At 42.3% G+C, this 20221-nt stretch overlaps 1 protein-coding gene across 1 annotated transcript; it reads left to right on the top strand.

Moving 5' to 3' along the window:
• The first annotated feature begins 63 nt into the window (after positions 1 to 63).
• On the top strand, positions 64 to 18376 carry ddhd1b (DDHD domain containing 1b). The gene is made up of 13 exons (XM_085771032.1): positions 64 to 1045; positions 1947 to 2123; positions 2719 to 2847; positions 3672 to 3819; positions 3912 to 4021; positions 5200 to 5306; positions 6105 to 6361; positions 8448 to 8526; positions 9526 to 9675; positions 10161 to 10225; positions 10413 to 10591; positions 16467 to 16721; positions 17903 to 18376. Exons 1-13 carry the CDS (start codon positions 310 to 312, stop codon positions 18085 to 18087), a joined length of 2577 nt encoding a protein of 858 aa, XP_085627158.1. The 5' UTR covers positions 64 to 309; the 3' UTR covers positions 18088 to 18376.
• Positions 18377 to 20221: the final 1845 nt, after the last annotated feature.

Below are 20221 nucleotides of genomic sequence, written 5' to 3' on the forward strand. Positions count from 1 at the left end.
ATGTTTGAACCGGAAGTTGGGCTGCTGGCATGGAGCAGCTGAGATTACCTCCTAGCTTGGCTCGCATCGTTCATTGATGATCTGAGCAGTCATCTCGAAAACCGGGGGACGCGTTGTAAAGCAGGCGGGGACACAGCAGCTCCATGTCCCGTTCAAACAGTCTAGACTCTAGTGTTGTATCTGTAGCGGTAATGTTGGGGGGTATGGTGGGGACAGTGGAGACGCTTGGACATACAGATGTTTGCAGCTGTGGAGGAAGAAGTCGTTGATCTGGTATAACAGTGTGACGGCCGGGGAGAGAGCAGCAACATGACGGAGAAACCTCCTGTCCGCCAGCAGAGTTCAGAGAACAACTCGCTCAGCAGCAGCGAGTGGGACATGGCGAACGATGTGTTCGTGTCCGGCTACGACGACAACCCACTGGCGGACATCGCTGCGGCCGGAGAGCTGGCGCAGCCCGTGTTGGACAGACACCTGCCGCTGCTGCCCCAAGATGGCATGCTGCTGGGCCTGGCTCCGGAGGAGTACCCAGCCTCAGCCTATCTGGACATCGAGTCAAACTACACGGAAAGTGACGGGAATATCACAACCAAGAAACGCATACGGTCCAACAGCTCCCGGCACCGCGGGGACATCGTCACGGAGCTGGGGCCGGAGGAGGTGCGCTGGTTTTACAAAGAGGACAAGCGGACGTGGAAGCCATTCGTCGGACACGACTCTCTAAAAATCGAGATCGTTTATCGGAAATTCTGCGAACTAAATCCCGATAAGGTGAGAGTCAGACCCCCGGTGGATCTCTCTGAGGTGGAGCTGAAAGATGCGCTGAGCCCGGATGAGGCGCAGCCGGACAGCGTGGTCATGGACAGCGGTAACGGTAACGGTAACGGTAGTGTCCGGGCGGAGCCGTCCACGCAGCGTGGCGGAGGACAGCAGGAGGCGAAGGACCTGGACGACATCAGCATCAGCGTGGAGGCGGTGTGTGTGAGGGGGGGTCTCTACGAGGTGGACATCCGAGAGAAGGAGTGCTACCCTGTTTACTGGAACCGTGAGCAGCGATTTATTTTCTCAATGATTCACAACATTACTATTACTGTCATCAACGCTCCTAGCGCCACCCTGCTGCCAACACCTACCTACCCACTGCTACACAACAACCAGACTGGTCCTGAAGTGGTAGACCTACTGTCAGTCACACTGTCAGCCTCAGGACTGTCTGTGGCAGCTGGTCCTGATGTAGAGAAACTGAAACTGTTGAATTTCTTTTACTTTGGTTTGACACTAATATGCATCTATAATTCTTGGATGTCAAAAGTAGGATTTAGATATGAGCCAGAGAAACCATGTGACCGATCAACCCTGTCAACATTCAATAAAACAAAGTTTAATGATACAGTCAGGCAAAGATAATCACTCAATGAGGAATACATTTCTAGTTCCCTCAACTCCAACTCAATATCCTTTGCAAAAACGAACAAAACCACAAGGTGACTATTACAATCTGAGTATGGGATTAATTTTGGTTGATTGGTTCATTAATTAAATTACAATTAGATAGATAGATAGATAGATAGATAGATAGATAGATAGATAGATAGATAGATAGATAGATAGATAGATAGCAGCATGCCATGAGTTCAGCAGTTATTGCTGGATAACGCCCATACTCTCCACTGAAATGCTTTGGCAAAATTGTCTTTTTAGACTTTCATGCCAATAAAACATTTGAAATGAATAGATCGATAAAGATAGAAGTTGGAAAGAAAAATAAAACACACACATGACACATCTTCCACCAAATATCCATTGGGGCTAACAATAATCACACGAGTGCAAAGTTCAAAGTGCATTGTGTGATGGTCTTTAGGTGTATACAACAGTTTGTTTGTTCAGACACACATTCACTCATAGAATTTATTCACTGAGTTCATCTCCTTCTTTGTGACCAGAACAAGACCGTATTCCTGTGATGAGGGGTCAGTGGTTCATTGATGGAACATGGCTGCCCCTGGAGGAAGATGAGAGTGACCTCATTGAGCTGGAGCACCTTCTTTGTTTCCGGGGGCAACAGATGAGGGACACTTATGAGATGGAGGCTGTGACCACCACAGTCGATAGCAAGGATGGTAAGGAATGGAAAAGACCTCTAGGGCTGTGTGAAATGAACAGACATCCGAACTGCTTCACCACATTACCTCTGTCCTCAAAAAGATGCTTAACAAGTTCATGAAACTCCATGATGACATCCTTGACTTTTGTGCCTGTGGCAATGCAGGATTGATCCTTCACCATGAGGCATCAACTCGTGCGTGACAATGCGTGATAACTCCATCACACATTGTCCTGTGATAAGATGCTTTAGTATTTGTTACTTTTCCATTATTAATGTGAATGTGGTACGCGCTTTGGATATCGGGTATTGATAGAAAAAGCGCTATATATATGTAATCCATTATTATTATTATTATTATTATTATTATTATTATTATTATTATTAATATTTCCCATTAGTTATGTTTCGTAAGGGAAACACTTAAAGCTGAAGTGCGTAACTTCTGTAGATCCCTAGTGGAATTCTACGTAATTACAAAAACACTACCTGTGCTTCGATGTTTTGCTTACTCACTCTCTCTGTCTCTGTCTCTGTCTCTCTCTGGGAATGGTGAAGTCATGTGTCATCTCAAGTGTGTCACTGTTACTCACAGTGTGACTGTCTTCCAGCTGTCCACAGTCTGAAGTTGAGCAGGAGTCACGTGGACTGGCACAGTGTGGATATGGTGTACCTGTACAGCGATGCCACCACCTCCAAGATTGCACGCACCGTCACTCAGAAACTGGGCTTCTCTAAAGGTATGCTGCTGAACCATGTCAGGAGCTCCAACTGTCCAATAAATTCAACATGAAAGATATTCGGCCCCCAGTGTGTTGTGGTAATGTCCTGTCTTTGTGTGCAGCTATTTCACCACTGTAGGAATTAAATGAAAAATAATTAAATGATCAACGAATGAAACAAAGATAAAATGTAAACATTGAGATACGATAAGATACAATTAATAATAATACTAACAGCTGAAATGTGTCTATCACAGTTATAAATGCCTTTAGAGGGTTAGTTTCAAACTACAAACAAATTGCCAACTGCATCAAAATACACATTTTTTTCTCCACATCATTCCTTTATTTCCTGTTGATTTTTACACTGTAAATGTGTTACGGTATATATATATATATATATATGTGTATATATATATATATATATATCAACAAACACAGATATACATTATATATTTGATCTATTTGATCTATTTTTCAACACGTCTTGGAAGTTGACCTTAGGTGTTTTGAAAGGCATCCATAAATAAAGCATACAATTTATTATGAATGAAGACAAAGACTAAGCCTTTCAGCTGTTACTGCAAAATGGAACTAAGAGCAGAAAGTGAGCGTGAGAGAGAGAGAGACTTTGTCTAATTCCTTCTGATATGTAGACTCGGTCATAATAATACAAGTACCGTAATAAGTAGTTTATTAGCTATGGAGGCAGAGCTCAGTGTAGTGAAAGAACTTCCTCACTTCCCATTCCCTGAGCTAGACTGGTCCTGCTGTTGTGGTCTACCCACTGTTCCATTAGCACACAACATGTTTGGTAGCAGTTTTTCCTCTGGTGTCCTCAGCCTCCAGCAGTGGGACACGTCTCCATCGAGGCTACGTGGAGGAGGCAGCACCCGAGGACACCCCACCTGAAACCACCCACATCGTTTTTGTCGTTCATGGTATTGGCCAGAAGATGGACCAGGGCCGCATCATCAGGAACACGAGCATGTGAGATAATCAGATTTCTAGTGAGGAAACAACAAAGACCTGAGTGGAAGCAGATCCTGTGTTGAAACTGTTTTGTCTGTGGTGGTGTGCAGGATGAGAGACGCTGCCAGGAAGATGGAGGAGAAGCACTTTTCTGATCGTACCACAGAGCATGTAGAGTTCCTTCCTGTGGAGTGGAGGTCGAAGCTGGCTCTGGACGGAGGTACGCTGTCTATGTGGGGGTCAGTGCAGATGCAGGGCTCCAACTTATCTTCACTTGAGTTAACCCACACCAGGTCTCTCTCAGAAACCTTGTGCCTACCGTGACTTAGAGAAAGTCATTTACTGTATGCCTTTATATCCTTGATTATTACAATTTACTCACTGGTTCACCAAATCAAACCACTATACAGTACAGCTCAATTACATGCTGCTTCTTATTAAAGGCAGCATGTTATTCCAGTTCTCAGGTTTTTGCAAGTTTGAAGTTTAACTTATTACAAAGAAGCTAATAACGACCCTTTTCTACTTGGTCTTAATTTAATATTTTAATCTTGCACTTTAATTAGGTATTATCTGTTCTTAAAGGTACATTGTGTAAGAATTACTCCCATCTAGTGGTGCGGTTGTAGATCGCAAGCAACTCAGTCGTATTTTTCATGCTGCATTCACGTGAAATCGGGCTTAAGGCAGACGGACAACAGCCGCTGCAGGTAACGGCATAAACAAGCCTCTATGTAAACAAGTGGCCCGTCAGCGTGAGACAAAACAATACATGCGACAATACGTTGTCATGGTGATGTTGTATTGTTTACCTGACCCACGTTTTACCGGCTTTCTCTGGACCTCTGTGACTAAAATGACATCTGGTTTGTTACCGACTGCCGTTTTTCCGACTACACCTGAATGCAGCATTCACGTGCAGTCCTCACAGTCCTCACTGCGTTACCGCGGTGACTTTTCACAGACGCCACCTCGACCTGAGCCGACAGCTCCGGTGTCTCCGCTGAGTTTCTGTGGTTTCCTACCGTCACGCTGCCACTGAAGGTAAAAACATGGAGACACCACATGGCAGCAGCACCGAGCTTACCCGCTCCATGGAGATATGAATGATATGAACGGCTCATTCAGAGCTGAAAGGAACACTTCACTTTGTTGATGGGGGTAATTATTGATGAATGAAAAACATACTTTTGAACGAAATAATCGATTTCCGTGAATAGATAACAAAGGAAGTTACACAATGTCCCTTTAATTTTGTGCTTCACACTGTTTTCCCTGTGGATAACTGAGTTCATGTGAATTTGTTACATATAGTTCCAGAATCAGTGATTTTTCAGAAGAAGACCAGGACTGTGTGATGGTTATGTTATGATGGTGTATGGGTGTGTTGCCCTGCAGACACAGTGGACTCCATCACCCCGGACAAAGTGCGAGGCCTCAGAGACATGCTGAACAGCAGCGCCATGGACATCATGTACTACACCAGCCCCCTGTACAGAGACGAGGTGAGACTGGCACATTGGTGTCATGAGTCTAACTCTTTAAATGTGCAACAGCACGTGCTGTCCACATAGTGCATTTGCCGGAATGAATTTGGGACATTAGGGGGGTTAGAGGCACTCCTTCCACTGGCCTTCCATTTGTTAAGGTTTAATGATAAACCAGTTTCCTTTAGTTGATCAGCTGCAAAAAATACAACAACCAAACGTACAATGTGTTACAATGAACACTCTTTATTTGGGATTAGGGATTTCACGATTACTTGTTTTCACAATTAATCGTGGTATTAAACGCCACAATTAATTAATTCATGAAGATTCCTAAATAAATAAAGGTAAATGCACAGATACTGGTCCATTTAACTAAGGTAACATTGAATTGGTAGGAATTTAAATGTTAGCGTGTCATTTTTAATAAAAAAAAAAGCAAAACAAAACAAAAAACGATAAAACGCAAACATTTTGTATAGATAACAATTCATGACCTGAATATTTCAAACATTTCCCCTGGGGATTAAGAATTTGTCATATATTAATAGATACTTTATTATACTATAATATTTTGTGTAAACAATGAGTAATGTAATTATATTTTGACTATATTTGAATTTACACATTCATAGTGTTGTGAAATTAATTAAAGCATAATAATCATGATAATCGTAGTACCGTGATTATTTCTCTGACAATAATCGTATCAAGAAAATTTATTATCGTGACATCCCTATTTGGGATCTTAGTAAATTTGGTTCAGTTTATGTACGTATGTGTGTTGTTCTTGTTGTTGTGTGTCTTTGTGTGTAGATCACCAGGGGTCTGTCTCTGGAGCTGAATCGTCTTTACTCACTCTTCTGCACACGGAATCCAGACTTTGAGAAGCATGGCAAAGTGTCGATAGTGTCGCACTCGCTGGGCTGCGTCATCACCTTCGACATCATGACAGGCTGGGATCCAGTTCGCTTCCATCACCAAGAAGCACCAGACCCAGAGGAACCAACGGTCTTCTGGTCCAGCAACGAGGAGCGCCACCTTCAGGAGCAGCTGAGGCTCACGCGTCTCAGGTACAGCACGTTAGAATTTTCACCTGTTGTAACATAAAACTTACTTCAACATTTCAATGATATAAGCAGAGGTAAGACTAGTTTTCAAAACTTGAAGTAAAGTGCAACTTCAAACTGAACCGTCTTCCCCCTTAAAGGGACAGTAGCATTTTTTTAAAGTGGGGTTGTATGATCTACAAACATCCCCTAAGTACTTTAATTGCAGTAGAAGACTCTGCACTCCTCACGTTAGCAACGCCAGCCCATAGCCCTGTCCAGAGATTTACAACATACAGTGTTGTGAACAGACCCAAAGAAACGGCCTATTTTCGCGGCCTAAAAGAGGTTTTACCTGAAAAAAAAATACACAGTTCCATTGTTCGCTATAATATAATTTTTTCCAGCCCTTCAAAGTGCAGGAAAAACACAGTTTTTATTTGGACCTAACCAACTGCTGCGGCGAGCGCTAACCCTGGGCAGAGAGGGGTACGTGAGTTGGTTAATAAAAATAAATTGGCAGACCGAGATGGGAGTGGTCGCGCAGCAGGGGGAGGTGTCGACAGATTCACCTTGGCGCAGTGACAATTTGTTGCCGATAGACCGCGCGGAGAGTGCGCTGAAAGTGCGCCGAAAGCTCGCCAGCTCCAACCTGGTCTACTCTCAGCGCAAGGCGAAGCGCAGCCAGCGGACTGGTATTTTGACTGCCCAGCGCGCAGTGCGCCCACGTCACCAAGACCTCACAGGCAGGTTTCCACAGTTCCAGGCACATTTAAATGCAATAAATAATAATAATAATAATAATCACAATAACCCCTATTTATTGTAACTATCTGAATCAGCACATACACCTATATCTATATCTATATCGATTGTCCCGTCACACTGATGACAGATCAAAGGCTGTCGGCATGCGTAATGGAAACTCAGCCTGACTGAATTAACACAGATGAAACCAGGGAGGGACTGGGACTAAAAAGCAGCTGTGGATGTCCCAAGAGCAGGACAGTGATGACTGCATGTCTCTGCTGTGTTGACACTACACACTGTGCCGTTGCGATGATCCGCTATATTTATTTATTTACTTATTGATTTATTAGCGGGCGAGCACCGCATCGTCACGCGACCATAACAAATAAAACTGAAAACAAATAAACTATCATCTCTCACAGCAAACCACAATCAGCCTCGGCATCATAGTGAGCAGATATTCACATCTCCCATCTCAGGTAAATTCTAAAGAAAAAAGAAAAAGAGAGACGCTCCGTGATGCCTCCTTTACGCACAGCTGTTTGTTTATGTTGTGATCTGTGCACATGGGTTTAAATATAGGTTACTAAATATGAGTGTCTTTATTAATGGAAAAGGTGTGTGTGTGTGTTATGTTTTTTTGTTTTTTTTTACTGGGCAACAGCTCTCAATATGTCAGAGCAAACCTGGATAACATCATAACCTCCCTCCCAGACTTTTGCATCATCAGCCCGCGGTCTGTTCGCGCGACCATATATTCGGACACTGCGAGCTTTGACCGGACTAGAACATCAGTTTCCTCCCGTCTCACTTGCTGTGAGAGATGATAGTTTTTTTTTTTCATCTGTGTTAATTCAGTCAGGCTGAGTTTCCATTACGCATGCCGACAGCCTTTGATCTGTCATCAGTGTGACGGGACAATCGATATAGATATACGTGTATGTGCTGATTCAGATAGTTACAATAAATAGGGGTTATTGTGATTATTAATTGCATTTAAATGTGCCTGGAACTGTGGAAACCTGTCTGTGAGGTGAGCGCAGGGCAGATCCGCTGCGCCTGCGCTAGTTTACGAAAATAGAGCCCTAAGTGTGCATCACTTCATGTTAAAGAGATTTGAGTTAAATGTGTCTGTGTCTGCAATTTTCTCATAATTGCTGTTTGTGAGTAATTGTCTCAAACATGTTTTGAGAGGATGCAGTGACTTTTGACCTTTGAACGCCAAATTCTTCGTTGTCTTTGTGAATGTTTGCACCAAATTTAAAGAAGCTCCATCTAGGTGTCACTGAGATATTGCATTCATGAGAGTAGGTGGACTGATAACTAACATCAACATAATGTAATCTCTGTATCATCACAGGCTGAGAGACCTAGAGGATCAGTTCCAGGGTCTGCAGGCCTCGTCCTGTGTTGCAGGCATGCCAGCCTTGAAATTCAAGGTAATACTAACAAGTTGTACCATATCACATGTGTATGATTGTAACAACAGACCTTTTGGATTAAACTACAGACACACCTATTAGCATCACAACTATACAGGTTGAACACAGGTTACTTAGCACAGGTTCTCCTACTGGTGGCACTACTGGATGTGGATGAACATGTTCACCAGCCAATCAGGATTGAGATAAATGCTTTGGAGTGTTAAAGAGGACCTATTATGATTTCAGGGGCTTTAAACATGATATTGGACCCCATTGGGGCTCTATTGAAAGTTTTGAACCATAAAAAACTTCATACTTATCCAGGGTTCCCACGCATCCTGAAAAATCTGGAAAACCTGGGAAAAGTTTGACCAATTTTCTAGTCATGAAAAACACATGGAAAATGAGAAAAACAAGTCAAATGTCCTGGAAAAGCTTAAGTTGTCCTGGAAAATGATTTATCACATCATGACATCAGCTACCAGAGCTCTCTTTGACTTTTTCAGACCCTGCTAAGGATTTTGTTTCAAAAAAAACAAAAAAAACATGTTTGTGCTGTTCTATGATACATTTTTCATAATTTCTTAGCATTTAAGAGATTATTTCATAAATTAGAGCCATAGACTGCACATTTTTAAATCAGACTTCTGGTAGAGAGAATGAGAGAGGAATACACATAGAAACAAACTCATTAAATTTAAAAAATAAGGTACCACTGACATCTCCAAAGCTTGAACGAGACAGGGAATGAATCGATGTATGCCGTAAAAACTAATGTCTGTCAAAGTGTAGCAGCTGAAAATGTCCTGGAAAACGATTTCAAGAGAAGAGTGGGAATATAATATATAAGCTGTCTGTGCACTCTTTCCTGCTTCACTCTGAAACACTTGGATTAAATGTTAAATCTATGTGTTCATTTATTTACTCATTATTATAGTGGTATTAGTCCTCCATATGAACAGAATGAAGCCAAGGATTGTCAGGATCACCCCCCCCCCCCCCCTTGTGTTCCAGGTGGAGAACTTCTTCTGCATGGGCTCTCCTCTGGCTGTGTTCTTGGCGCTGCGTGGGATCCGGCCTGATAACAACTGTGTGCAGGACCACATCCTCCCCACTACTATCTGCAAACGCCTCTTCAACATATTCCATCCCACAGACCCTGTGGTGAGTTACACTTTCCACAAGTGTGTGTCACGTTGTGTCACGTATACTATGTAGCTCTGTGGTGATGTTATATTAAAGCAGAAGTAAGTGATCCGGTGGTTATGTCTAACTTCCTGTCAGCCGATGGAGTTAGCAGTCCCCGCCCTCGTCCCTACGTCACCACATTCACGCGCATCCCTTGGCTGCACACACAGAGAGGACCGCCCCTTTATGCCGTTCTCTCTCCTCATTGGATAAAGGTTGTAGGATACAAGGAAGGTTTTCACCTCGGCTTACAGCAGAGCAGAGTGACTGATGGACCTGTGTTTCAGACCAAACCTTCAGACCTCTATATAAGTGCTTATATATTTATATATAGATATAACTATTTAAGACTTATATTAACACAAATATTCTGCTTACTTCTGCGTTAAAGAAATGTTGACGTTTGCATTTAATTAAAGTGTATAAAAAGAAAAAACCCTAATCAGAAGTTTGTCTTTCAGGCGTACAGATTGGAGCCCCTCGTCTTAAAACACTACAGTAACATTGCACCTGTTCAAATCCACTGGTAAGTCTTGTGGTTTTACATAAAACAATGCACTGCTTATTTTAGATTGTTCCCTCTCTGTTGTGTGTTATCAGCTTGCAATAATTGTAATGATGATTGAATAATAATGATATAATTAGCTTGTATAAGTAGTAGTAGAATGAGGTCTAGAGCCAGTGGCCTGAGCTTGATGTGATGTGATGTGTAGGTACAACACCACCAGCCCCACACCGTACGATCAGATCCGGCCCACGCTGATTAACGCACCGAAGGAGACCACTTCTGTCTCCGACTCAGAGAGCATCCCCAGCCCCTGCACCTCCCCACCCCAGGCCCGACGCCACTATGGAGAGTCTATTACCAACCTGGGCAAGGCCAGCATCATGGGTGAGCACACAGAGCAGGTCACAGTGAAGTGATGGCGGATGCAGAAAACTGTGGAGGGACTCTCACTTTTTATTTAAATTCAAACATGGTTCAAAGAGTCAAAATATTAAAACTGTAATGAACTGTTTGGATTCAACACTTGCAGCTTAGAAGACCAACAGACCATGTGAAGTAGTTTGCCTTGTGATCCAGCAGAGGGAACTCTATAACCTCTCTACCAGCTTGAACTATGACCAACTATCAACGTCCAGGCTGAAAAATGAAGCCAATACTCGAGTGGCAAAACCTGCAGTCCCTCTAATGACCACTAGAGTCTGGCAACAGTGAGTCAATCTTTATAAACTCTATAGGTCCTCTCATGAACGTACTGAAAGTGTGAGGACCCTATACTATGTATTTCAAATTTTTCTTCTTTTCCACCTTCTTCTTCTTCTTCTGCTACTAGTTCTTTAGGGCCCCGACACTGGATGGTTTCTCCTTAGGACAAGTAAATAAATGGCTTTTTTAAACATGCTCAAAACCTGACAGCACATTGCATACCTGTTGAGCCTGGTGAATAATGCGTGACAACACCTTGAAAGCGCCATCTGGAAATTTTCCAAAACACATCATGTTTTATATTTAATTCATTCCTAATGTCTTTGAGTTTAAAATGTGGCTGTGGCGACGTCTAGTTCATAGCATAAATGCATCACATTTCTGATGGCCTTAATGTTCTTGTAATTTAATGAAACATTGCACACCCATCAGATCTGCTCAGAATGTACCTGTTATAAGGGTCTGGGGCTAAAGAGCAATAGGAATATGTTTTCAGGGTAAACAAAAAATCTGGTGCTTTTCATTAAGACCAAGTACATCCACCTATGTCACTGTTTTAAAAGGAGTAACAGCTTTCTGCCTTCTGTTTATATGTCCATGATCAATTTTGACCTTTGATTGAGTGTCACATCATTTCCTTGCACACTGGGTGCAGTTATGCCCTCAAATAAAAAGAAACTAGCTTTAATTCCGCCAAAATCTGTCATTAAATACTGGAGTCTTTCTTTTGCTGCACACTGGAAAGCATATTAACATCCTGAATCATGATTGGACTGGGATGGCGACTGGTCAGTGGCAGACAGGGCAGCTCTCTAGTGGGTGGTAAATGCAGCACGAAAAAAAACAACAACTATCGGACCATAGAATAACCCATAGAACCCATAGAATAAAAACAGTGTTCCATGCATGCCAAGACGAGGTCAAGGCAGTTTTTGTTCTTCTTATCCAAATTTAGAAACATAGTCTACATCATTTTACATAAAGTTATCCAGAGAATGTCAGGATCATTATTATCATTATTCTGTCTAACAAAAGAAATTGCTAACTATTAGAGGGGCGGGATTCACAAAAAATATCTAAATTCCTTATCACCCCACCTCATTCATCACCTATATTTATTCAGGGGGGCCAATTGAGAGCAAGCTCTCATTTCCAAAGGCGCCCTGATTACAGCACAATACAAATCAATACAAATCAAACACATTACGATACATATCCATAATATATACATTCAACAGAAGCACATAGTGAATTCAAGAAGCACATGTACATTCAGAATAAGATCAACAAAAATGTATTTAAAATGATTAAAAGGAATCAGTGTATCCAACTGAAGCTGAGACAGTAAATTATTCCATTTAAAAGGAGCAAAATAAACAAAAGCGAGTTTCCCTACCTCCCCACCTGCCAGACTTATAAAAATCACAATAAATGACTTGAGATGAAACTCTTTCATCACATCCACGGAAATCCAAGTTTTCATTGAATTGCCACAAAAATTGACATATAGGCCTACTTTTGTGTCAAGTGTTATCAAATGACGAATCCCTAGTAATCTGTAAAAAGTTTTTTTTTACACTAACAAACTGTCCACACTGAGTATATCTATAGTTCTGCTAGTCTGCTGGTGCCCCCATTCAGATCTACTGACTGGAACCATACTTTGATCTTTGACCATACATTGATCTAATGTAGGAAATGTACTGAAAATTCATGACATACATAATCTTGCACAATCCTAGTTCAAAAAACCCAAACTATCCCTTAAATATCATGTGACAAAGTGACATTGTTCAGTGCCTGTTTGAGTTCGACAGAGTTCTAACCAGGCACAGCCCAATAAAACATACATTCAAACAAACCTCAAGTCTATGCACCTTAGAAGACTGTCACCCCTAAGAGCATAAACAAGTTATAGAGTACCCTCTAGTGGATCATAACACAAACTGCTTCACATCATTAGATGTATAGACTTAGATTTAGACTTTATTGTACCCTTGGGGAAAATCTTTTTTAAAGGGACAACGAGGGGTTTCTATTTGGTTATAAAAAAAGTCTCATATTAATGTGGATGAATCTCCGCTATCCACACTTGTTAATGGCTCCATTTTCGATAAATATATCGTTTTGTCTCTATCGTTATTTTGTTATTATTAGTGGTGGCGGAAATGCTGGTCGAGCCGACCAGCGTTTCTTTATTTTTGGTTTCGCGGACACTGCCCAGCGAGTCATGAGAATAACGCCGCCGAATCACCGTTTATGGTCGGAACTACGACGGTATCTGATCGTCTTCCAACCTCTGACTTTCATTGTTGATGAATGAAAACATTCTTGGCAAGACGTCTGTCTTGCACCAGTCCAAGAATTTCACGGTGCGCGCGGAGGCTCATGGTAAATGTAGTATGAGAACACTTTGCTTTCCAAAACCCCTCGTTGTCCCTTTAACACACACATTAGGACACAGACAAACAAATCATGTCCCGTGTGATGTCCTTTTTCTGTTGTTTAGATCTGTAAGGTTTGGTGTGGGGAGAAAGATTATTTTGGAAGGTGGTTATGCGTGTGGGTTTGGCCTTATTTTAACTGATAACATGTTGAAGTAGCAGGTGGGACAGTACATGAGGATGGATTGGATCATGCTTGATGAGGGGGGACTAATTATTATGCCTTTGTGTTAGTGACATTGAGATGGAGATAGTTATCCTCACACCACTGAGTGAAGTGTGGAGTGGTGTTGTGGTCGTCCAGGACAGAGTTGGATGGCCGTGTCATCTGAGTATTTGAGGTATGGTAATGGGTGATGGGCTATCATTGGTGTAGAGGAATGTTTCAGTTTCAGTTTAGTTTATTTGAAAGGGACAATGCACATTAATAAACATTGTATAAAAAAACACACATGTAAATGCACTCGAATTAGCTTAAAAAGCTAGTTTTCATCGATTGTCCCTCTGCCAGTTTGTACAAGGCAACCTTTAAAAAGAACAACAATGGAATAAAATATTGTACCACACTCAATTTCCCTACGGGGACAAATAAAAAATAAAAAAAATAAAAAAAACTACTACTACATAGGGTAGAACACATACACATACTAACTGTCCGTAAATACATACATAATAAATACACATTTGGACGACAACAAGGTGATGTGTGTCCACGTTAATAATACACATTTGGACAACAATACACATTGGACAACAATATCAACATCAGTGCTCACATCTTTGGGTGTCTACAAGCCAGTTTTTAACATTTGCTTGGAATGAGTGATATGATGGAGATTCTCTGATCGATTGTGGCACTGTGTTCCATTGATGTGATGCTTTGAATGAGAATACAGCCTGGCTGAATGTGGTGTTATGCAATCTTTTTTGTTGCACCTCGTGTAGCTCTAATAGCAGAGGATTTGAACTTAATAAAACTGGATAGTGGAGGAGGAGCTGAGCCCTGCATGATCTTGTATACTTGACAGATGTTTTTGTATGTAATTAGGTTGTCCCAGCTCAAAAGTTTATACTTTTTCAGGATATGACAATGGTGATGTCTAAAGGGTTTCCTGTCTAGTGTTTTAAGTGCTTGTTTGAATGGGCTTAGCATACAACACTGTGGTGCTCCAGTCCAGTGTTAGTTGTGGTTACTGATTATGTGGTTGTGTCCACCTGCACCGCTTGCAGTCACTAAAGAAGTTCTGGATGGAGGTGGATCAGACAGAAGGGGCCGCTGAGCTGAAGGAGGTGATGCTGATGTGATCAGGCAGCCCAAGGTGTCCTCCGTGTCCTCCGTGTCCTCCGTGTCCTCCGTGTCCTCCGTGTCCTCCGTGTCCTCCGTGTCCTCCGTGTCCTCCGTGTCCTCCGTGTCCACCGTGTCCACCGTGTCCACCGTGTCCACCGTGTCCTCCGTGTCCTCCGTGTCCTCCGTGTCCTCCGTGTCCTCCGTGTCCTCCGTGTCCTCCGTGTCCTCCGTGTCCTCCGTGTCCTCCGTGTCCTCCGTGCCCCTTGTGGCCTTAAAATCCATCCAAAATCCTCCAGTCAGTGCATGATGCAGGGGAGCCCTGGAGATGGGCAGTGGCGTCTTCCGACCACTGTGGGACGCTGTAGTGTTGTAGCTTGTGATGTTTCAGTTCTTGTCTTTAGAGTGGAGGTAAGCAGATGACAGAAAGGACGAAGCTTTGCAGCATTTAGTGAAGCAAGAATAATCACAACATAAACATTCTAGTGTACTTCCCACTACAAGACAGTTTTGTTTTATGATAACGATGGTATTATGATACTGTGAATCTGAGATACTCTATTTATTGCATTTGCAATTTGATCTATGATATATCATGATGTATGTGTAACGGAAGAGGAAAAATGTTCCTGGGAAGGTGAAAAGTATTTGGGTACAATATTTGTATTATTCAGTAAACTGTGGTGTCTGTTTCAAAAACTGACAACTGAGATGAAACTGGCAAAATGGACAGTGTCACAAAGTAGAACATCCATGGTCTTAAAATGTGCAAATTTAAAGCAGAAGTAAGTGGTCCGGTCGTTTTCGCTAATGCTGCGTTCCAGGCAGGCTTTTGAAATCGTAAATTACAGCTTCAAGTCACAACTTACGACTTTGTAGCGTTCCAGGCAACCCACTCGTGTTTTTCCGACCTGTTTTACCGGTGAAAGTCACTATAACGGCCACTCGTAACTTCCGACCGGTGAACTCGTACCAGATCGAACTGGTACCACTTCACGGTCGGAAAAATACGAGTTTCCTTGAACGCACCATAACAGTCCTCGTCCCTACGTCGCCACATTCACGGTGTTCCTTGGCTGCACACACAGCCCTGCATGCCGTTCTCTCTCTTCATTGGATAAAAACTGTAGGATACGATAAATGTTTTCTCCTGGGCTCAGAGCAGAGCAGAGGGACTGAGAGACCCGTGTTTCAGTCCAAACACTCTATGTAAGTGATTGCTGTTGGAAGATATAACTATTTAAGACTTATATTAACACAAATATATCACTTACTTCTGCTTTAATATATATATATATATAAATATATATATATTTTTTTTTTAAGGAAACAAATAACTTGTTTTATTATATGTAAGCACCATGCAACCAGTGAACATTGAACTTTTCAAATAGTCAAGTGTTTCGGGGATTTTGGGCTCTGCAGAGTCTTTGTCTTTGTGCAAGTGTATCATAGTCTAGAGACATTTCATTGAGGTAAACAAAAACTATCTTGGCTGTGTTCCCTCATCTCTCTCTTCAACATGTGACAGCCATGTACAAACCAAACTACACCAGGCATAGGCCTTGTCCACATGATGCCCTACCACTCCCTGACAGCTCTAACCTTGCTGCAGAGATAACCCAGGCTATATTCAATGCATTGTGTGACTCACTGGTGAGTATGAATAGATATGGTATGGCAAACCCAGCAGCAGAGGACAGGGTTGCTATGAACCTCAGGATGGTGTTGAGCTCACTCATGTTTGGTTCTGATGAGGAATGAATTCAACAAATTAAAGTCTGTTTAAATGAATCAGTTATCTGATGATGAATCTCTTGCCCCACAGGTGCTGCAAGTCTTGGGAAAGGGATAGGAGGAATCTTGTTTTCCCGCTTCTCGCGCTCCAGCAGCCAGGCGGTTGGAGTAGAGGAGGAGCCGTCTGACTGCGAGGGCGGAGCCTCTGAAGTGGAAAATACATCGTCAGGAGAGGAAGGAGGGGCTGTGGCAGACGAGAGGAAGGACAAACAGACAGAGGACGAGAGGAAGGAGGTGGAGCCCACAATGTCCCAGTCCACTTCAGCCATCATGGACAGCACCTCATGTAAGTAGTGGGCTCTGATGGGGGACAGGGGCTCCAAAGATCTTGGTTGTGGTTGTACTCCTGTGTCATGGAAGTGGAAAAAACACTCAGAAATGTCATTTTGGGTCCAAAAGAGCACCCTTGATGGAATAGGCTAGTTCTTTCCTTGAAGACACGTAGTTGTTGTTTTATAGTGGTATGTGTAAATGCACTGACACAAATGGCAAATTAGATCAAAGTTGTATAGGTTTTTTTTTTTCTTACAATCCGGCTGTGAGGCTCTGATGAAGGAGACCTGTGTATCATGTAGATTTGTTTGGACTTCTTTGGTGCAGACTTCACCTGACCACATTAATAATAGAGCATTATAACAATAATGTAGGAAATATTTAGTAATAATATTAATAATTATCATAAATTATTTTAAACTGAGCTATTTGTAAGTTTTACCTCTGCTAAATAGCTAGTTAACCAGTTGTTTACCAGACTAGAACAGAAGTTTCCGACCTTTTCCACTTCATGGCCCTCTTGAAAATCTCAAAATTGTTGTCAGCCCATATCTGACCCAGAAACAATAGAAAGGCCAGTGATTCCTCTTCAGAGCACTCTTTAAAGCTGTACAGAAAAGAAAATTGAATTTGAGCCCACTCCTGGTCATAAAATTAGTGTAATAACTCATCTATCAGACGATGTAGGCCAAACTTTGTGCAAAATTCTATTTTTGATTAAATCCGGGATGAAAGTGTGGTATTTTTCTTTCGCATTGGATAATGCACGCGCATGGATTATACGTCAGCCTGCGCACGATTCACCAGCCACTGATATTGGATCCGTCATCCAAATTTGTTTTCCTTACTCGGGTAAACTTGTGCGGCAACTCGTGACAATTCGGCGCGACAAACAGGACAAACGGCCATTTCTGTACACCTTTAATGATAATGATTGAAAATTCAGGGGTGAATTGAAATTGAATGTTCTTTTCTTTTTATTCTTGCTCTGTTCAGTTATTATTTTATCACAGATGTAATCTTGTAGCACACATACTGAGATAACAAATAAACATGTGGTCTGGCCAGAAAAAACATAGAGGTTCCTATGTTTGCCTCATCACAGAGGCAGGCCATAAAATGAAAAAGAAGAATTAACAATACAAGGACATTTTTAAAAACATTTGAATGTTTTTGTCTTTGTCTCTGCTGTAGTGGAGCTGGAGAGACGCATCGACTTTGAGCTGAGGGAGGGTTTGGTGGAGAGCCGGTACTGGTCAGCTGTGACCTCACACACAGCCTATTGGTGCTCTTACGACGTGGCTCTTTTCCTCCTTACCTTCATGTACAGACCCCAAGAGCCGGCTGAGCCTGTGGAAGACAAGCCAGATGTCTCGTAACATCAGCAGGGGCATCAACACCAGAGCCGGGGTCAATTCACTTTTCCGCCTTCTGAAATACAAGCTGAAGCTCAGTTCTTGGAGCTACACACCGTGTTTACATGTTTTTTATCAAGATGTATTGTAGGTTAACTTATTATAACTATAATGCAGATGTTAATGATTGAGGGTGATTTGTTGTCACTGTTTGAGGTGAGTGGCCACAGCTCTGGCAGTAACCAAACAGGAGACTGAAGGTTGATTTGACATCATGCAGCACTGGATAAAAAGCCAACTAAACCAACTGTTAGAAATAAAAGAAGTGAAATTGAATTGACCCAATACATACATGAGCACATACACACCACACAACACCTAAACTCCTCCTAGTTTACACACTGTAACCTCCAAGTGGTCTTTGCCCCTGACTGAGCTCAGACCTCAGACCTGTCATGTGGTCGCTGCTGTGTCAGAGATCTGCTGAGGATGACGTCTGGATGTGACTATGTGAGATCATACACGTTACATGTGATGGTCGTGTCACTCATTCTGTACAGTAGAGGAGGCTGGGGGGATTCTTCCAGCTGGTGTAGGTCATATACTAGGCGCTCCCTGAAAATATGAATGAGCTTTACTGGACTCAAGAGAGGGAGAGAAGCACAGGTGTAACAACCCTCTCCTGGTTTCTGTCAGTACTCGCACTGCAGCATTTTCAATGAGACAGACTCTTTTCACAGAGTTATTGGAGCATCCCGATAAGAAAGTATTACTACAAATGCATGGGCTAGTCATTCATAATCCTCAATGGTGTGCAGGTGGAAGGTTCTAGAGACTTGTTTCATGTCTTGGTCAAAAATGATACCAATGTTTCTGAATGTAGCACTGGACGCCATGGTAATGTCATCCAGAGTGAGTATATCATCAGATAATGTCTTAGGTATTTAATGTCAACTACAATAACTCCAGTTTTGTCTGAGTTAACAAGTAGAAATGTGCTGGTCATCTGCAGGTTTCTGTTTTTAGACACTTGTGAGGTTTGCTACAGTGCTAAGCCCTGTCTGAGGAGATCATTAGTCACCATAACCAGAGCTGTTTCTGTGCTATGATGAACTCTAAATTAATGACTGAAATTCTTCAAGCAGACCATTTATTCTTGTTGTTTTTCTTCTTCTCCTTCCTCCTTTTCCTCTTCTTCTACTTCTCCCTCTTCTGCTTCTTCTTGTTCTTACTTCTTACTACTCACAGGTAAGCCAGAGGTACACTGTTGACAGACAGGTATGCATTCGGCCTGAATGAAATGATTGGTCCTGTGACTGTCACCAAGGATGGAATTCTCAATATTAAATGTCAGGCAGTTTGATTTCTTCATTGCTACAAGGGTTTTTCATTCTTTTAAACATTTTTAAAGATCCCTCACAAAATGTTTAGTGGCGCGCCCCTGCTACTGTATAATGGCTCTGCAGAAAAAGTTGATCTCTGAGTTAAAGTAGCATGAAGTCAGATCAGTCATGTGATCACCAGGCTCTCAGCTCAGCGCTGTGGAGCCGTACCTTCACCTGGTTACTGCAGTGCATGTACTGCTGTTCCCTAATTACCCACATCACTTTTCAAATGCATGTAAGCTTATTTATCACTCCAGGCTGTGGCTGTAGCATTACAGTTTTATTAATAAGCTACTAGACATTTGCAATACAGAGGTCACTTAACCCTCCTGTTGTCCTGCTGGGTCAAATTGACCCAATCTGTTCCCTTCCTCCATCCTTCCTTCTTTCCTTCCTTTCTCTCTTCCTTTTTCCACAATCCTTTTTCCTTCCTTCCTTCCTTCCTTCCTTCCTTCCTTCCTTCCTTCCTTCCTTCCTTCCTTCCTTCCTTCCTTCCTTCCTTCCTTCCTTCCGCTTTTGATCCAATTGACCCTCCATCTTTCTTTCCTTCCTTCTTTTCTCCCTTCTTTCCCTTCTTCCTTCCTTGAACGAATCTGTTCCCTCCATCTATCTTTCCTTCCTTTTTTCCTTCCTTCTTTCCACAATCATTTTCCCCTTCCTTCCTTCCTTTTTGACCCAATCTGTTCCCTCTCTCCATTTATCTTTCCTTCCTTCCTTCCTTTCTTCCCCTCGTCCTTACTTCTTCTTCCTTCCTCTTTTGATCCAATTGACCC

This window comes from Trachurus japonicus, chromosome 24 (assembly GCF_045865225.1).
Source record: "Trachurus japonicus isolate A0001 chromosome 24, Traja_1.0".
NCBI lineage: Eukaryota > Metazoa > Chordata > Actinopteri > Carangiformes > Carangidae > Trachurus > Trachurus japonicus.

Coding starts and splice junctions, on each gene's coding strand:
- ddhd1b (XM_085771032.1), top strand. CDS start 310: ATGACGGAGAAACCTCCTGTCCGCCAGCAGAGTTCAGAGAACAACTCG. Junction 2,848..3,671: donor GAAACTGGGCTTCTCTAAAG/GTATGCTGCTGA, acceptor TGGTGTCCTCAG/CCTCCAGCAGTGGGACACGT. Junction 6,362..8,447: donor CTGAGGCTCACGCGTCTCAG/GTACAGCACGTT, acceptor GTATCATCACAG/GCTGAGAGACCTAGAGGATC.